Source organism: Phaethon lepturus, unplaced genomic scaffold, assembly GCF_000687285.1.
Source record: "Phaethon lepturus isolate BGI_N335 unplaced genomic scaffold, ASM68728v1 scaffold14225, whole genome shotgun sequence".
Lineage (NCBI taxonomy): Eukaryota > Metazoa > Chordata > Aves > Phaethontiformes > Phaethontidae > Phaethon > Phaethon lepturus.
Window position 1 is genome coordinate 65,691 of NW_010540089.1, and position 18,316 is coordinate 84,006.

An 18,316-nucleotide genomic window follows, 5' to 3' on the forward strand; every position below is an offset into this window, starting at 1 on the left:
AGGTAGTCCATTTTTGTTTTGTTTCAGACCCGAACTTTTGCACTTAATTACAATTTTGTACTCAAATAGTTGTAACATTACATGACATATGGCGTCACTACCCTCAAAAACTTAATTTTTAAAAAATTAAGGAAAGCAGAGAAACAGCATGGTGGATATTAAAAGATTTCAGTCTGAATAGCCTGGTGAAATGAAGGAGGAGACAGGAGAAGATGTTATTCTTTATAAGATGTTATTCTGGATAAGACAGAAACAGGAGAAGACGTATTTTTATGGAGGTAAATAATCCAGTAGAGTGTAGTATTCTTTGAGATATTGGTGTCAGCAAAGTATAAAGTCAGATTGATAGTTAGGAGTGAAGGCATGGCCTTCAAACAGGGTAGAAGGACCTGCATTGTTGGACAGAATGGCTTGGAAGGTTCCCGGGAAGAACCAGGACAACACAGGCATTAAGCACCAGTGGCCAAGATGTCCCTCTTGGGGTGTCACCTTTGTGGTCACTGCTGTAAGGAAGCCCAGCTTCTGTCACTTGCTGGTTACTCTCCACACTGCACTTCCAACTTATCTCCTGAGTTTCAAGGCTTCTGCTGGTCACAGCATGACAGATCTTTTACAATTTTTAATTTTTTTTTTTGACCTGGTGATCTATACACTTGTTTTAAGAAGAGCAAAGGCACTCACCTTTCTCTGAAGCTTTGGAGATCAGCTGTGGCTAGAAACACAGCTGATCTGGGTGCAGAAGAGCTCTTACTATTACTCTTACTACTATTACTTACAGGTTGGCAGGGACCTTTGAATATTTTGCCTTGCTTTGGAGCACTGAATAACATCCCCGTCTCAGGACTAGCTGGTAACTTCCCTAACAACCAACCTGCTGTTAGACAGCCCTCATTACACATATTAACACTCCCGTCCTCTCCTGCGTCACAGTTTGTGATTTACGGCTTTTTCTAATGCAGACTTCAGTTTTACTATGAGATCTGGGAGCATGCTGTAGCCTGCAGCAGGAGAAGCCGGGGACAGAGACCCTGGGCATCCTTCCCCACTAAATACCTATGGAAGGGGTGCCTAACACTGCAGTGGACTCTGTGAGCCTGGGGACCACTTCCCAACACCTGGTACACATCAACCTGCCTTCTCCTTTTTAGATCATGCCTGGGTTATAACAAAACAATCAGTATTATATGGGAGCTTACAGTCACACAGATTCCTGTATTACAGTTCACATTTAGAGCAGGCAACTGTGCTCTTTTTCACAAAAAAAAAAACAAAAAACCAAAAAAAAATGGGTTTTTTGATACCTATGTACAAAATTTTAATTCTTTCAAGTCAGATCCAGCTTCCCCTTCTTTTCACAGCTTCCGCATAGCGCGGGCTGCTTTTCTGAGCTTTCTGACAACCCGAGATAAGCACAGGGGATGGTACTATTTCAATAAGAAAACTGTATTTGCCTCCAGGATTCTTTGGTTGTCATTTTCCTTTACTTCAAACTTGTGCCTTATGCGCTCCTTGAGGCCCTGTGACTTCGTGCCATAAATACAAAGACTGCATTTGGCCCCTGATGGAGACCCAGCCTACTCAGAGTTTCCTCAGCAGCGCTCAAACCAAATGGCTAGCATGATCTGCTGGTCCCCCACACATGGGGGAAATTTCTCAAAATAACACAGCAGAACTACAGAAAGAAAAAAAGACTTTTATTTTCTAAAAATCATGCTTTTGCCATATTTCAATAATTAATATTTATCTTTTATACAACTTCTTTTACACCTATTTACATGTTAAGCGAGCTTTGTTTTAAACATCGTCTTTCACATTTGAAAAAAAAAAGAAAAGCGTGGGGGAGTGGAGATGAACGGTTGTGTAAGAGTGGTCCTTCATTCTTCTAAGAGTTGTCTGAGATGCACCTCCTCAACTTGGGACATCTGAAAGACAGCAACATGCCAAAAAGAAGATCAGCAAACGCAGCAAATACCCTGGGGCCCTCACACCTCTCCTTGGAAATTCGAAGTACCTTTTAGTTCATCAGAAGTCTCTTTGGGGCCCCTCAGTACCAGGCGTGGGCTTCAGTAGAAGTCAGAGGGGAGGGGGATGTTGAGGGAGCGAAGCCATCTAGTCCAGCGGGACCCCGTCCCCGTAGCGACTCGTAGAGGCTCTTGCTGATGCTGGACCCTTGCCAGGGGACAACACAAGGGAGAAAAGCCCACGTTACCATTGACAATCGCCGGAAAATAACGCAAAAAGCACTGAAGTACGCAAGTCGGCAACCTGTGTACAACGACCTTACCTGTTCTGTCACTGCTGCTCGAGGGCAGCAGCTCTCACGCCAGCTGGGCTCGTGCTATGGGCCCGTAAAACACTGGGCAGGCGTTTGCAATCCCTTGGCTCAGTTGCTGGTGACAAGGCACTGGGAGGAAGGAGCATGCCTTCCTCTCTGTGTCGTTAGGATCAAGCCTCTGGCTCTCAGTGCCTGCCGTGGGTAGCGGCAGCAGAGGCGCGAGCATTTGCAGGTACTGCAGGAGTGGCCTTAAGAGCGAGGCAAAACTAGAGAGGGTAATTTGTCTTGCAGTTGTGGAAACCGAGCTACCAAAATGAAGGTTTTCTTCCGTTTTAAAGAAAACATAACGGGAATGAACGCGGGAACAAATTTCATACAGCCCGCCAGCTTATCGTGTGGGAATGTTTACAATGTTCTTTGGAAAAAGTAACACAAACCACAATTTTTGCAGTGAGATCAATAGGCAAACAGAAACGGGAGTGACAAAGCCACTATTGTAGGTGCCACCCAGGAAACTTTCTTGGCCTGGGGTTACACTTCATGTATGATATTATTCATCTGAAAGGCTGGAAAGAAAGAACAGGCTAATATAGTAAATCTTGCAATTGGTGAAGTCTGGAATGAAGACGGGGAAGGAGTGAAAAACTACTTCAGATAAATAGCATCAGACAAAACGTGCTGGTGGGAATAATTATTGATTTCAGAGATAAACTGTCGTATTTACCCCCAAAAAAGTATGTTCTCATTGTTCCCATCACAATACCAGATTTGTAGAAACCGTCCCGCATGGTTAGCTGTACTTCTTGTTAGTACTGTGGTTGGCTCTCCCCCTCTGAAAATTATCTCCAATCTCTCAACACTTCTCCCATTCAGCAATGACAAAAACCCTTGCCAAAGCCTGCTGAGTTTGTTCAACACAGGTGAGGTCAGTTTGGTCCATAGCTTTCTGGTGACCTATCTCAGCTACTTCAATATTTCAGACCTTTTCAGGGCTCTTCAGCTTATCACAGGTAACATGATTCATTCTTTCCAATTCTAGTGCACGAACCCTTTCACTCCACTAACTACTCCTGATATCACACTTTTCTATGCTGAGGGGGAAAACCCTCCTCTCAATATCCTATCAAGATCACAATATTTAATCAATTCAGATGTGCTTACACCTTTATTCCAGACTCAGCTGATGGGCGGAACAGCATTTACTGCCACGCATATGCAAGAAATGCAAACGAGGGATAGTAGGGGAAATGTTTATCCACCGTCCGACAAGAAGCCCATTTCCCCAGAGAAGCATCTTCCCTTTTCTCAGTCCTGCTGGGACCTCACAGGGACATTGCCTGACTTACGATGCAGCAATTTCTTCCCTTTGTGTGTGGACTTCTTCAGGACACAACTGTTACATTGGTCACCCAAGGACTACACTATGAACAAAAAAAGTGGATCAGACGTGTTCTTGCTGCAGCAACTGAGCCATGGCTGTGATTCTTTTTAAAACCTCTTCCTTGGGACTTCCAAGGGTCCTTTTTATTTGTACAGTCCCAGCCATCATCTTCCAACCAGTAGAATTCTCACTCAGACAACACCTGCAGAAATTGTTAAATTTCCAACTTTATCTATTGAATGTGTCTCCAGGAAAAGGCAATTGGCTGCAAGGTCCAAGAGAAGAGTTTGACACAGAGCCGGTATGCACATGCTCTGAGAGGAATTCCAGCTTCCGTCCCCATATGCAAACCCACTCATGCACAACATCCAAGCCAGACACAACCTACCTGGACTTCTCTCATCAAAAGACAGCATTGTCAAGAGTATGATTCTATGTATCGACCCCATAAGCCACCCTCTAATGTGCAGAGGAAGGAAGACCCTAGACAGGCCATTTGGGTCATCTAATGGAGCTCCCTTTCCCATTGCCATTACTGATGCCGTGACACTCCTAAGCTGTGATAGGCACCTTTTGTCTTGCTGTTGCTGGGCCTTCTGCCAGTTTTGGTGCACAGTAAACAACAAACCATCCACCCTGGTGAGTTTCCATGAGTTGTAATAGAAGATTCTGGGACTGCTTTATCTCCGATGACTTTTTCCTTTGTGAGCACTGGGAGATCTTTCCTTCTTCATTCATAACACTGAGCTACTGCCCTTTCTCCAGCCAGTCCCAATTCCCCCTTTCTGTCAGGAATAAACACATTATTCAAAGTCTCCACGAACGTACTCTCCTGCTAGGCCTCCTGAAGTGCCTCAAATGCCTTGAGAAGGTCCCAGCAGTACCATCCCTTCTCCAAGGTTGATTTAACAATACTTCCAGTCCACTAACGTGGATCAAATTGGTGACAGAAATCCTTTCAAGTAAATTCATCACAGTCATAAAGCCTATTACGGAGACAGACTAGAATACCTGTGATCCTGCACCAGACTCCTTCTCCAGTTAGAGCGACAGATTTCTCCACAGCATGAATCAATTACCTGAAGCAAACACGTCCCCTAAACAGTCAAACTCCACCAACAGCTTTCAAGCCTACCAAGTAAAGCTAGTGCTGCTTCTCCAGTTTTCCTAGTTCCTCAGTTCTCAGCCTCCCACAGTGATCCTTGCTCCTTTCTTTATGCAGAATATTTAGTTCTCCCTGATGGAACTGATATTCAAGTCTACCAAAGCTCCCCAGGCACAGCCAGATGAGCTGAATAGATCAACTTACAGGAGAGCATTATAAAATTCTGGTTTGAAAATCCAGATTCCCAAGACAGGGGGACGCAAGACATTTAGGCTTGGCACTCCTTCTAAGGGTAAAAAACTCCTGAATATTTTAATTGCCCTCATACTTCCTTGTGTTTCAGTGACACAAAGAGAACAGGAGGAAGTTGGTGCCCAGACAAACAAGGCAAAAAATATATTTTAGGATATTTAAAATCTAAAGACGTGTGTTCTGAAATTCCAGTTTACTAGACTTGAACGAAAATACCTAGATACTGCTTTCAGAGTCTGTAGGTTTAAGGAGCATGTCACAGATGAACCACCTTTCCAGTGTATTTTTATACAGAATATAACAGTTTATATAGAATTTAGGACTCTACTCACGTGTTCTGCAATGTGAACTCCACCTCCAGCTCCTCACGTGCCTGAAGGAAGGGGAAAAAAAAGGAAGGTATAATACCTATTTTTCTTCATAGCTTTCCTCACACTAGTTACATATAATTTGTAAAATATATATTTAGAATAGCACTTGGGAAAATTCCCAGAACATAAGAGAAATTTGCAAAAGAAATTGTGGTGCCAGCTGAAGATATTAAATTTTAAGATACTGAAAGAACAGTTGCTAAAACTAATTTTTTGAAATCTAAATGCCATATGAGCATGCAGACATAGGAACTGCTATTCTGCTAAACCAGACATTTTTCAGATTTTAATTCCCAACACAAAAAGAACCAGCTTCTTTAATATTACTACAGTTTAAAGTGGCTGAAAATTCAGACCTCATACCGAGAGCAATCAAACATGCCAGAAATATTCAGAATGAAGGCATCAGGTACTTAGTTCTAGCTGGGTCCATCCCACATTTTTAGCATAGAGATTTGTTCTTAACAAAAACTAACATGGAGCACTCATATAGGGATTTTAAGTCTTTCTTACAGTAGCGGCAAAATACAGTTTAAGTAGATTTTTCCTATAATGAAAGATTGTGAAAGGATATATTTAGGTAGAAGGAAAGAATTTGCTTTTGTTCTCACTGATTCCATTGCTCACCTGTGGATTCAGCTGAAACTTCACTCGAACAGTACGTCCTACAGTGAGTTTATCTATGTCAAAGAGAACTGTGCAGAGTTCGTCATCCCTGGTGATCGTGTCTTCATCGCAGACCTTTAGTTCCAGCACATTCTGCAAAAGGAGGTTAAGAATATCATGGACATCTTTCTATATGTAAGAGCTCCATAAGGCAGGAAAATCTCAAGACTAGATTTTTACTCCTCCCTCCTCCAGTTTTAGGGGAAGAAGGAAGAAGGAGAAAAAGAAACAGAAAAGCAAAATAGATTTGGGAGTATTGTGCTTTGCATTAATAACTGTACATACACAAAGAAGCAGGCTTGTCTGCCTGAGGAAATTAAACAAGACAGGAGATCATACAGAACATTCATGAATTTGTGATAAATAACTGTATTAAATGATTCTACATTTGTTTTATGGTCTTTGGCTCTAAGTGTATGAGACAGGTACACAAAGAACATTTAAAGGATTTCCTTTCCTTTCCATCATAACTAGAACTAACTGATCTTGCTGTTATTTTCCTGTGATCTTTATCTTGGGTTTCACTTGTATATGTCAAGACTGGGAATAGGATAGTAAGATCATATTCTGCAGAGCATTTAATTGCTTCTCACTGCTTCAGTATAGTAGATGTTTAAGTAACAAATAGCTGGAACAGAACAATTGCAAGGAGATGTAAGGGACAGCAGTTTTTTCCTGAGGAATCTTTAACACCTCCAGTGTTCAAAAACTGGCTGAATACTTGTTGGTTTATTGTAGCTTTGTATGATCTACTGACTATCTGCAGATAGCAGAACGGTGAAAACCATTTGTTTTCACTACCTTGACCCGGCGGTCGATCTTATAGCAGAAAGCTTCATTCCAGACGGGGTTTTTGCTGTTCCTAATGGTTCTGGTCCGAACCTTCTCAGTTGAGGCAGTAGGCAGCCACAGTGTCACATAGCAATCTGAAAGGGTGACTGTATAACGAGAAGATGAGCAGAGTGTTAATGTATCCAGAGAATTAATTACTGCATTGTGCACATTGAATCCTGGTAAGACAAAGATAACACGGTAGGGCATTTCTTCCTAAAAAGTACAGGGTAAGGAGTAAATAATACAATGAAACACTCATGGGAAAACAGAAACACCCTCACACATTTGTCATGCTCGTTCCCAACACAAAGTTTTATTTGAAATAGCACTGTACTCCACATGCAGTACGAGCGCAACTACCCATGTTGCATTTAGATTTATATTCATCGCTGTCCAAAATAACTGGGGCAGAGTAACGTTGCCAAAACACAAGAACATCTACCAGTATATGCCCTCTGCCACATGCACTCACACCAGCTCTAGGATGGTTTCTCTGTTGCTCAGGCAACACACCCCACAACCTTCCATCTGGACTGCAGAGAGACTTGTTTTCTAGCATTTCCTCCCCAGATTTGGTGCCTTAACTAATTGAAAGCCTTTGTCAAAGTGCTGACTTAAATGAAGGGCGACAGATTTTTTTTTTTCCAAAAAGTGAAGTGTTCCTCCACCAAAGCTCAAAAATTTTATTTCCTTATGACTAATCAGAATGTGTCAACTTCATATTCAAGCCCACATTCTGGGCTTCTGCAGCCCAGAAGGCCAACCACATCCTGGGCTGCAATCAAAAGCAGCGTGGCCAGCAGGTCCAGAGAGGTGATTCTGTCCCTCTACTCTGCTCTGGGGAGACCCCACCTGGAGTCCTGCGTCCAGGTCTGGAGCCCTCAGCACAGGAAAGACATGGATGGACCTGTTGGAGCAGGTACAGAGGAGGCCCACAAAAATGATCAGAGGGATGGAGCACCTCTCCTAGGAGGACAGGCTGAGAGAGTTGGGGTTGTTCAGCCTGGAGAAGAGAAGGCTCTGGGTACACCTTATTGTGGCTTGTTCAGTACTTAACGGGGGCTTGTAAGAAAGATGGGGACAAACTTTTTAGCAGGGTCTGTTGCGATAGGGCAAGGGGTAATGGTTTTAAACTCAAAGAGGGCAGATTTAGACTAGATATAAGGAGGAAAATTTTCACAACAGGGGTGGAGAAACACTGGCACAGGTTGCCCAGAGAGGTGGTAGATGCCCCATCCCTGGAAACATTCCAGGTCAGGTTGGTCGGGGCTCTGAGCAATGTGATCCATTTGAAGATGTCCCTGCTCATTGCAGGGGGGTTGGACTAGATGACCTTTAAAGGTCCCTTCCAGCCCAAACTATTCTGTGATTCTTATATTTGAGTACATTTTTAGAAGTTCTGTCTTTCTCAGCAAGCCTTTTGGAAAACAAAATCAATCTCAGCACGAGGATTAAGTTACAATTCATCCTATTCTCTCCTACCCCTCTATCTGCAGACTGGAAAAATCTTACCCTTGCTCAAGTCTGGGGAAGGAAGCCGTAAGTGCCACCAAAGGCATCAGCTCCTTCCATATTCTGACCCCATATGTTTGGGGGGAGCGCTGCCAGGGAGTGAGACTTGCAGAAGGCTTGACGCAGGCACCAATGGCCTTTCTCTTACACCTATAATGCAATACATATTCTCCCTATTTCACATTAGCAATGTTCAACCACTCATCTGGTTCTTACAGCAACCTTGTGAGTCAGAAGAGGTCAAATAATTGAACCCATAGTCAATCCCTGCATCATGCTCAAAACCTGTAACAATGTTATTACATCACATTAAGTATAATTTTCTTCCTGTATTTCCTCTTTATCTCTCAGTAACAACTACAGACTTAGATTTTTCTACCAACAGTATTTCTTCCAAGCTGTGCTTTTAGTCAACCATGTTATCACTATCAGCAAAACCTTGATAATAACTGTGGGAAGGAAAGCATTCCCAGAAAGTTCCCTTAGCCAAACCTGATCAGAAGAGCATGACCAATCAGACTTTCAGCAGAGGCACAAGTGTAGGCAGATAAAAATGTAAATGGTTAATGGTGATTAATGCTAGAGCTTCCATTTTAAAAGAGCTTGAGACACACTGATGAATTACTTCACAGTGGCAATGTAAGGATTAAGCAAATGAGTACATTGAGAAAACCTGAATGATTTTCCCCAAGATCCCATATAGCAGTCAATGTCAGGGTCCAAAACACGATCTAGACTTCCAGGCCTACACCGAAATCTATTAAAATTATCCTGCTCTGGGACAACAGTAGGGAGAAAGACTTTTAAAGCATATTTATTTTTCACTGATAAATAGGAATGTGAGAATCAAAGACCATGAAGAAAGATTCACTTCAATAAATTAAGCAGAAATTGTTCACTAACAAGAAGAAAAATACTATTGAAATGGGAAACACCAAGGTTTAATCAGAAAAACAGGAAAGCTAAAGTGGCAGAAATAAATGTTAGCTCGGAATTGTAACAAAAAGCATACTGTTACCATTACAAACAGGTAGAAAAGGGATAATTCTGACAGTTGAAAATACCGAGGTTTCAAGGAAAACTAACTGGAATGTTTGGATTCTCAAATACCCTTTAATGCCTCAGAAAATGTGAAGCCTGCCTGACATATCCTTCCCACTACAGACAAAAAATTAAAATCTTTTTCCACAATAATTTCTGAGTTTCCTCAGAAAACAACTTTTCTGCTAAGGAAGCACTCTTGCTGAAAAGTTTTCGAATCTCTCTGCCAGATACACTTTAAACAAAGCCTTGGGAAGCCCGAGTTCTGAATTCGGGGCATCTCAAGGGGGTAGAGATATGATAGTCATCTCCTTGAGACCAGAACACAAGGAAATAAGGCAATATGATGTGGCAGATATGCCAACAGGCTTCATGGAGAAAGACTGTACGATTCACTGTGGTCAGGAGCAACTGTGAACAAGTCATTCCTGAGAAGGACAGCCACAATGAATTGAAGCATAAGCAGGGGACCTGCTGGAGTACACAAATGCACGTGCATGGTTTGCAGATGCAATTGCAGTGACCGCCTGGTCAGATCACATATTTGGTTGATGCAAATCACCACCTAGGCATTTGAATGTCTGGGGTTTGTTAAATAAAAAGTCAGTACACACAACTATAAGCCCACAAAGTGTGTGTTTCTGCACATTAAAATAGGTCTTTAATCTCAAGAAACCCAGAACTTTACATCTTGTAAGGTACACTCACTTTGTCTAATGAGTCAAATCCTTTTTTCAAAATGACACAGTAAATATCACAAAGCAGTTTGATCATCTGTCATTTCTAGAGGAAAAAATATTAAGACATAAGCAGTAAACAAAGCATTGAGTAAATCATAGTAGATTTTTTTAAAGTTGAAAAATAGAAGGAAAAAGATAAATAAGTACGGTAGTATTACATTGCAGAAGATGCAGGAGTAACCCAGCATACCACAAGTGAGTGCAGCAGAGATTTGTTCCCTGACAGCAATAATTCATTCAAAAATACTGTTGTTAAGCACAGCTTCCACGTGTTCCAACCACATTCTTCCTGCCAGAAACCACCAAATCCAACCTCAGATAAGAAGGTAGAGTTTTCCAACTACTTTTGACCCATTACATTAGTTGAAATCTCAAAATATGTACTAGATTAGATTAACTAAAATTTACAGCTGGTTTCCTTAGAAGCTATGATGTGCTGCATGAAATTCTGAGTGTGCCAAAAGAAATTTAAATTTGAATGATGTTCAGCAAGATTTTGGTGAACATATTGTGGACTTTTCCCCTCTCTCTTTTACACCTTCCCAATTTATTCTTGTGGTATTTCAATTTGAATTTTCTTGTTCTCATTGTCTTTATTTTGCCTTTTTCTTTCATGCCTTTCCAACTTCTTTACACAGACATTTCACCATTCAAATTTCCCCATGAAAGTGATTCAGTGGCATAATTACATTTTGAAAGGCAACTGAACAAGCCCCAGTGCACCCAGGAGAGTGGGCTGTTGAGGACCCACCTCTGTGGAACAGAAACTGTGAGGAACCTCCTCAAGGAATTGGAAATTTTAAAATTCAGAATTAAACCATTCCCCTACTTGGGTGAGTCAGTGCCACATCTGGACAGTGAACAAACTGTTCTTTCTACCTATTGCAAGTCTCATTCTCCCACTGAGGATTTTCATTTTAGATTTACTGCCACACGGGTTCAACAAGCTGATGTCCACTAGTCTGCAGGGGCAGAGAAAGTGAATTGTTACAGGGCTTCCACAGATGGATATCACCAGACTCTCTAGATTCTGGTGGACTCTGTCTGTCCCTGCTACAGACATTTCTTCTATCTGTGATCTGTCTATGACATTTTTGTCTTGTAGTCTTTATTCTGAATATCCTTTTCTCGCTTCCCCTCGTTATTCCTCACTTCAACTCTTTTAAAACTCTCACAACAGTGCTCTGTTTATTTTTTCCTGACTTTTAAATTGTTCTGTTCTCTAGGTTAAATTCCCAGACACACTGGATTTTGTCATCTCTTCCTGCATATTTATAAATTCTGCAGATGTAATAGAATGTTTTTGCTTGTACTTCTGTTATTTTCACAGGCTTTCCTACTACTGCTGATTTTACATTTGCATCACCAGTCCTCTCCTTTCATCATTCCAAAAAAATTCTGTTGGGAATATTCAGGTTTCTTACTCAAAAGTACAAGAATTTTCGTCATTTAAAGAGCGGCCCTCTGATCATCAACTAAGTCTGATGTCACAAGAGTAGGAAACGTGTCTCATACCGAAGTATGTCTCAAGCCTGAGATCAAATGCATCACCCTGCTTGAGTTAGCCTCCTTACACTTAAAAGCAGAAAGCAACGTTTGAGTATCACAATAAAAATAATTCTTGCAAACTCGCAGCAACATATATTTTTATTCCTACACAATTTAAGAACAATAACATTGACCAAATATTATCTTTACATTAAAGAATTATAAGAAACATCCAACAATAGTAGCAGTACTCACGTAAGTCTGCCTTCCGGACATTCCTCACTCTTAGTATTTTTACAGTGAGCAAGTTGAAAGGAGATACTGGTCTCTGCATGACAATCCAAAAAAAGAAAAACGAAGAAAGAAAAAAAGACGACATTGAGATTAATATTATAGTCTATAGTCACAGACTACTGTGACGCTAAATTTCTAAGGACGTAGATAAAACAAGGTTTTTAAGGTTGAGCCAGTACATTTATTAAACCAACGGGAGCAGCTGGAAAAATTACACCATTTTGTAGCACAGAACCCTTTTCAGATCTGAAATAGAAGCAGCAGATTTCAAAAGCACATACGAGTCGAGAAGAGGTGCTGAGGGTTTGATTTGGTAAAGATCACTTCTTTCTAACACCGCTCCACTATCATCACAAAAACCTCCCCGACAGCACACACACGGGTGTCCTCACCTCGCACACACCACCGCCTGCCGTGGAACAGACCGTCCCTGGGACACGAAACGCTGTCGCAGTGGCTGTGCAGAGCTCAGCGACCACCACGCACCAAGCAAAAGCTCCTGCACCGGCACAAGCTCCCGTGCACAGCCCAAAAGGCCAGAAACGCAGCTGAGAGTGACGGAACACTTCTCATCAGGACTCTGATTCCTCCCTGATCTTCAGGCTGGATCCCCAGCAGAAAGCTACAACACTCTTCCCAGTGACGATCTTGGGAATTAACTCACAACTCCACTAGTGATCAGACACCTTGGGCTCAGAGATATTAATTCTATAATACCTCATAACTTCCATGGCTCATACTAATACATCTTCATATTCCTCAGGCTATAAATTAACTCTTTCCCCATTTTCTTCCCTTGGAGGTAACTACTTAACATCTTTCTCTCCGCTCCCACACTAACATCTCCTCTGTTTCATAAGTACCATCTTTCCTTTTAAAACCAATGTATGTACAGATATCACTTCTCTCAACACTTGCTTCAAACCGGTATTTAGCTTTGAGCCTACTGATTCTGCTTTAGAACAGAAACAAATGGCTTGTACCCAAAACCTTGTCTAATCTTTCTATCTATACCAGTTGGTAAGAACATGTATTAACTCTACTCATAAACCCTCTCACTCATGCATTCATAGACATATGATGCCCTCGTAAAGTTAATACAGCGTCCTAACACAAACACATGGGTTTTATGACTTTGCATCTGAAATGCCTGTATTAATCATAAGCAGCACAAGTAAAAACAATGTACTGATGCTAACTAATAAAATGTACCTTGCTACTATTTCCTTCATACATGTTATATATTTTACCACACCATTTGTCTTTCCAGCTGTAGCACAAGGCTTATCCTGAAGTGTTTCACAATGCTTTGACTAAGTGTTAAGCAACTGGGACCACGGTGTGACATTGGACGCTAACACAATGTAATGAAGCGGGTCCTTGTCCTCACCAACAAAAACCTCAGCACCTCTAAAAATGCAGCAAAGATGAAGAAGAGCCTCCAAGAAACAGACTGGGTAATCCCCAGCATATCCTCTTGCACTCCCCGTTGGGTCAGCAAGGGGCCTGAAGATGCAGAGTTGAAGATCAGGAAGACAGCAGCAGGAGGGTCGGAGCAGTCACTGATATGGGCAGGTTTGTTCTACATTATCTTAACCTGTCCAGACTACCAGAGGGCACGTTTTTATGGTGCACAGTTTGCAAGCACTTGAACTATCAGCTGTGGGACATTTCAGCTGTCTCAAAGACTGTATCGTACATCTACCTGCTCCATTACCCCAAAGATGGACACAAAGGAGAACTTGGACAGACACAACTTGAAAGAAAAAAACTAGTTCTTCTGGGGATAAAAAAAGATCACAGTCTCTAATCAAAAGGAACCAAAAGACATCATGCTCAGATTATATAGTGGAACTGCTAGAACTATTTTTCTGTAGGCATTAAATAGAACTGGGTAAAACACAGAAGCACTCCTAGGCACAAGGACCAACAGCCGAGGCTTGTCTATCTGTGCCAAATCTACCTACATGTTTGATACATTTATACTTGGTCCCTGCTTTCCCACACAGTAAATCCTAAATGTTTTTGTCCTCAGCAGTGCTGTTTCAGCAGAAGAAGTGGAGCATATCTTTGCTTAGGAAGGATGGGCCTTGCATCCCTTGAATACAGAAGAATGAACCTGAGCAGCAGTTCCCCATCCCAGGGAAATGCTATAACCACTAGGCTGGACACCATTTTAAAGGAGTAACCTTTGCTCAGTTCTTTGAAAACAAGCATCTAGACCTCCACTTTGTGCATCTCAAGCAGATAGTGGTATCTCCCTGCAGCCCTAAGTGGCACACAGAGATAGGATCTAAGAAGGGTGTTTCTGTGCTCAGCTGTCCCTCTTAGCTGAATGTACCTATGCAGTTCACAGAATCACAGAATCACTAAGGTTGGAAAGGACCTTCAAGATCATCACGTCCAACCATTAATCCAGCACCACCATGCCCCCTAAACCATGTCCTGAAGTGCCACATCCACACATTTTTTGAACACCTCCAGTGATGGTGACTCCACCACCTCCCTGGGCAGCCTGTTCCAATGCTTGACCACTCTGTCAGTAAGGAAATTTTTCCTAATATCCAATCTAAACCTCCCCTGGCGCAACTTGAGGCCATTTCCTCTCATCCTATCGCTAGTTACTTGGGAGAAGAGACCAACACCCTCGTCGCCACAACTCCCTTTCAGGTAGTTTTAGGGAGCGATAAGGTCTCCCCCTCAGCCTCCTCTTCTCCAGACTGAACAAGCCCAGTTCCCTGCTCAGCTGTTACAATTCCCATTCTGGTGTATCTAACTCTCCAAACATATAGAATCAATCCCCAGTGCCTCACTCTGGGTTGTAGATTTCGTTCCCGTACTAGAGACTTGGAAGCTCCTATACCTTATAGCTCCTAACTTTTAGGTGCCTGAACACTTTGTCAAGTCTAGCTGTCAGCAACTTACTCAAAGTCACACAGAAAAACTATTGAGAGGCGTATCTTAAACTTAATCTGCTAGTAATAGGCAATGACTTCCACATCTTTCCCTTTAATATGATGATGACCATATCGCAGGCTGGGTAAGTTCTGAGGGCAGAAGCCTCCCAGGTCAGTTATTACGCACACCTCGACTTTCAACTTCTGTATTTATTTCATCTGAGACATCATTGTTACCTCATAAACCGGAAACACAAGCCAGGCATTTTAATAATCACTGTTGAAACTACTTAAATATACGAGATTGCAAACGCAGGACTTGGTCACACTATCCTACGTCAGATAAAAGTTCAATTAAGTCCTGTGGCACACTTGTGCAATCCTTACATATCCAGTCCCAGGGAAGTCAATAGGAGCGTTCACATACGTAAGTGCTCATCCATATGAACGAGAGTTACATAACTGGGCTCTAAAACTGCTCTACTTCAGTAAAATTCCAAGGCTAAAAGTCTTTATAGATTTTTTTTTTCTTGAGAAGACTAGAGTGAACCACGTACAACATTCCCAAGTTACATCAAGAGAAAAAGCAGTTACCAAAGTAAAACAGTGTGTCAGATCTATTCGTAGAAAAGCACTCTTCCCTTAGCTTTCCCTTCAAAAGGGAATAGAAATCTCACCCTTACTTTAAAAACCATGAAGACCAACAAAGAAAACACTCAGCCCTGTCAGAAAGAGTGGCAGGACTTTAAAACACAGATCATTGCCTTACTTCTGACCTGGGTCAGGTATGTGGCACCTTTTAACTTCAAAGAGTTTTGAAGCCTCAAGGGCAGGCAGGATTTCATTATGTTACTATGTCTGCCACCTCAGGCAAGGTCAAATGCATAAGAAACACTTTTCCTTGTACTACGCGTTTTGTGTTTATTTCACCCATTTTAAAATATCCCATAACTGTTAAGTCAGTAGAAGTCACTAGGGTTGTTCCAGAATAAAAACAAATGGGGCAGCAGTGACTCAAGACCTGTTTCTTTCCAAGAGCTATGTAAAACTTGCGTGGCTTCAGACTGCCATTTTCGTGTGATTCTTCTTCTCTTCCTGTTTGCAGCTCCACAGCTGGACTTGCATGTTAGAATAAATCCAAATCTTAGAAGAGAAACCAAGTCAAGCATTTCCACAGGTCAACATGGCTTTTTCTCAAGACCACGCTAGCCTATATTATTTTTATATGATACGGTAATTTGAATAATCTAAAAAGCATTACTTTTTGCTCGCCGGCTTAAGGGCAATACCAACGTTTTCTCACCAAATATTTCACATATTCCCTTTAATTTAAATGGCCACTCAAGTTTAAATCACACACATCCCATGGACTGCCCTGAAATCGACTCCGATAATGAAAACTTATTTCCTTAACTGAGTAACAAAAAACAACTCAGAGATACTATGCTTATATGTTTATCATCATAAATACCAACTTTCACGGAAAGAAAAAAAAAAAAAAGCTCGGGTCCTTCCTGATTTCTGCCTCTGTAAACCTTGAAGAGTCAGTGCAGAAAGAAAGGGCTCTGGGTCCTACTCTAAATTGTATATACTATATTCAGGTCAGTTCTGCCACCTTAAAAGCTCTAAGGACAAGAGGCACAATCTAAAGCCAGTGAACTGTACAGGTCTCACACCTAGAGACCTACTAACAATGTGAAAAGCACTAAGGATAAAAACAAAACATCTTGATCCCCTAAACACAGGCTGAGTTTACAGGACTAGAAGTGACAATTTTTATTGTTATCCTAGCATACTTCGTCAGGGCTGCGAGACTATACGCAGAGGCCTAAACATCATTTTAAAAGCTGCTTTTTGAAGAAACGGTGTAAAGTCTTTGCTTTACCACAGCATTTCACTTTGAACGGAGAAGGTAAGTGGCTTTCGGACACCGTCAGGTGTCAGACACTGTCAGTAACAGCAAACCTTCACGAGGCAGGCCAAATTTACCACCATTTGGGAGAATCTCTGTACCGCTGCAATCTCCCACATGGAACCAAAGCCCAAAACAAACCGGGCTGGGAACCCCCCGCATTACTGCGGCCAAGAGCCCACCTTTCCGACTACGGATCCCCAGAGAGCTGCAACCGATATTGGCAGCCCCAAACCCACGGCAAGCGTCTGAAGGCAGCCCCATCCTCTTGCCGCTGCCATTGTTCCCCTTTGCTGGCTCATAGCAGCTTATCTGACATATTTTCCTTTATGCTAATACCTGTTACCATAAAAGTCTGCTAATTGCCCAGGGAGTTTTCATTTGCCTGCGCAAAGAATTCATCCTCAGTTCGGCCTTTACAAAACACCTTGTTGCTCTTTTTTCACTTTCAGAGAAGTTTGGGCGCTACTCCAACTCCTACTGGGTTGATGAGATTGGGCTTGTCAGAGGCTGAACACAACGCATTTATTCCACAGTTTTACCTGTTCTGTCGCTGTGTTTTTAAAGACCGTGTTACACAGAGAACTGCAAGCTCTACAACAGGTCATTACAGCGCAAAGAGAGACTACAAGGAATAATAAAGCACTGAAAACAACTGGAAGACCCATTTAAGTGGAGTCGTCTTATAGAAGAAGAAGAATATATACGACAAGTGGGTGTTTCATCCAAAGAAATCAAAACACAACGAAGGGGAGGAATTAAATAATTAGTATAGGTGAAGTACCCAGCCTGGATACAGTGCAACACCTGCGCACAGCATCATAAGCATCAGACACCAACGGAGGCCAGAGCATTTAGGATCTACTGAAAGCCAAGGCAGTATTTAATCTACAGAGTTGAAGTCGCAGCTCAGCTTTTCAATGTTTGCAGTACAGTTTTCCCCCGAGCCATTGAATTCCTAACATTTTTTCTGGTGATCTACATTCAGCACTGAACAGCATTTAATGAAGGGCCAGCTAATTACTACCTACCGTGCTCACCGCTGGTGCTGAGGTGCCCGTAAAAGTCTAGGAAAAACAACATAAGGCAAAGTTAAGAAAACTAAGCTACGTGTTAAGCTCTTATTTTAGTCTGACATTTAAAAACATCTCACATTCAAAGCCATGCTTAGAGCTATGCTCATTAACAACACTCATTAGGTGCCTTACTGACCACCAAACCCATCACAATTCTGTGCCAGCTTCTTACTACCCTGACAGGAAGCCTTTTTTTTTTAAGAAAGCACAATAAGTAACATCGCTAGCCCTAAAACCTAACTTGAAAATGCAGGCATGCCACGAGGTTCTGTAAAAGGCTAGACTAGGAAAACCATCCTTGCAACCACGAGATCTGAGGAACAGCAAACTCACTTTCTGTGGCTTGTTCTGTAGCCCTCAAACAGCTTGTTCTCTATGCTCAACTTAACTGGAATATCAGACAATTTTACTCACTTTATGCTTGCTATCAGCTTCTTTTGCTTACCTCATTTGAACTTAAATTTGACCCCAT

General features: G+C 41.9%; 1 protein-coding gene across 1 annotated transcript in view; it reads right to left on the reverse strand.

The window, feature by feature from the left end:
- Positions 1-18,316, reverse strand: part of LOC104620981 (cytosolic phospholipase A2 epsilon-like) — a 34,556-nt gene extending 16,240 nt beyond the window's left edge. The window contains exons 1-5 of the mRNA XM_010287349.1: positions 18,290-18,316; positions 11,921-11,993; positions 6,852-6,988; positions 6,012-6,143; positions 5,346-5,386 (exon numbers count right to left, since the gene is read on the reverse strand). Coding sequence (XP_010285651.1) covers positions 5,346-5,386; positions 6,012-6,143; positions 6,852-6,988; positions 11,921-11,993; positions 18,290-18,316 — 410 coding nt within the window. The remainder of the gene's footprint in view (positions 1-5,345; positions 5,387-6,011; positions 6,144-6,851; positions 6,989-11,920; positions 11,994-18,289) is intronic.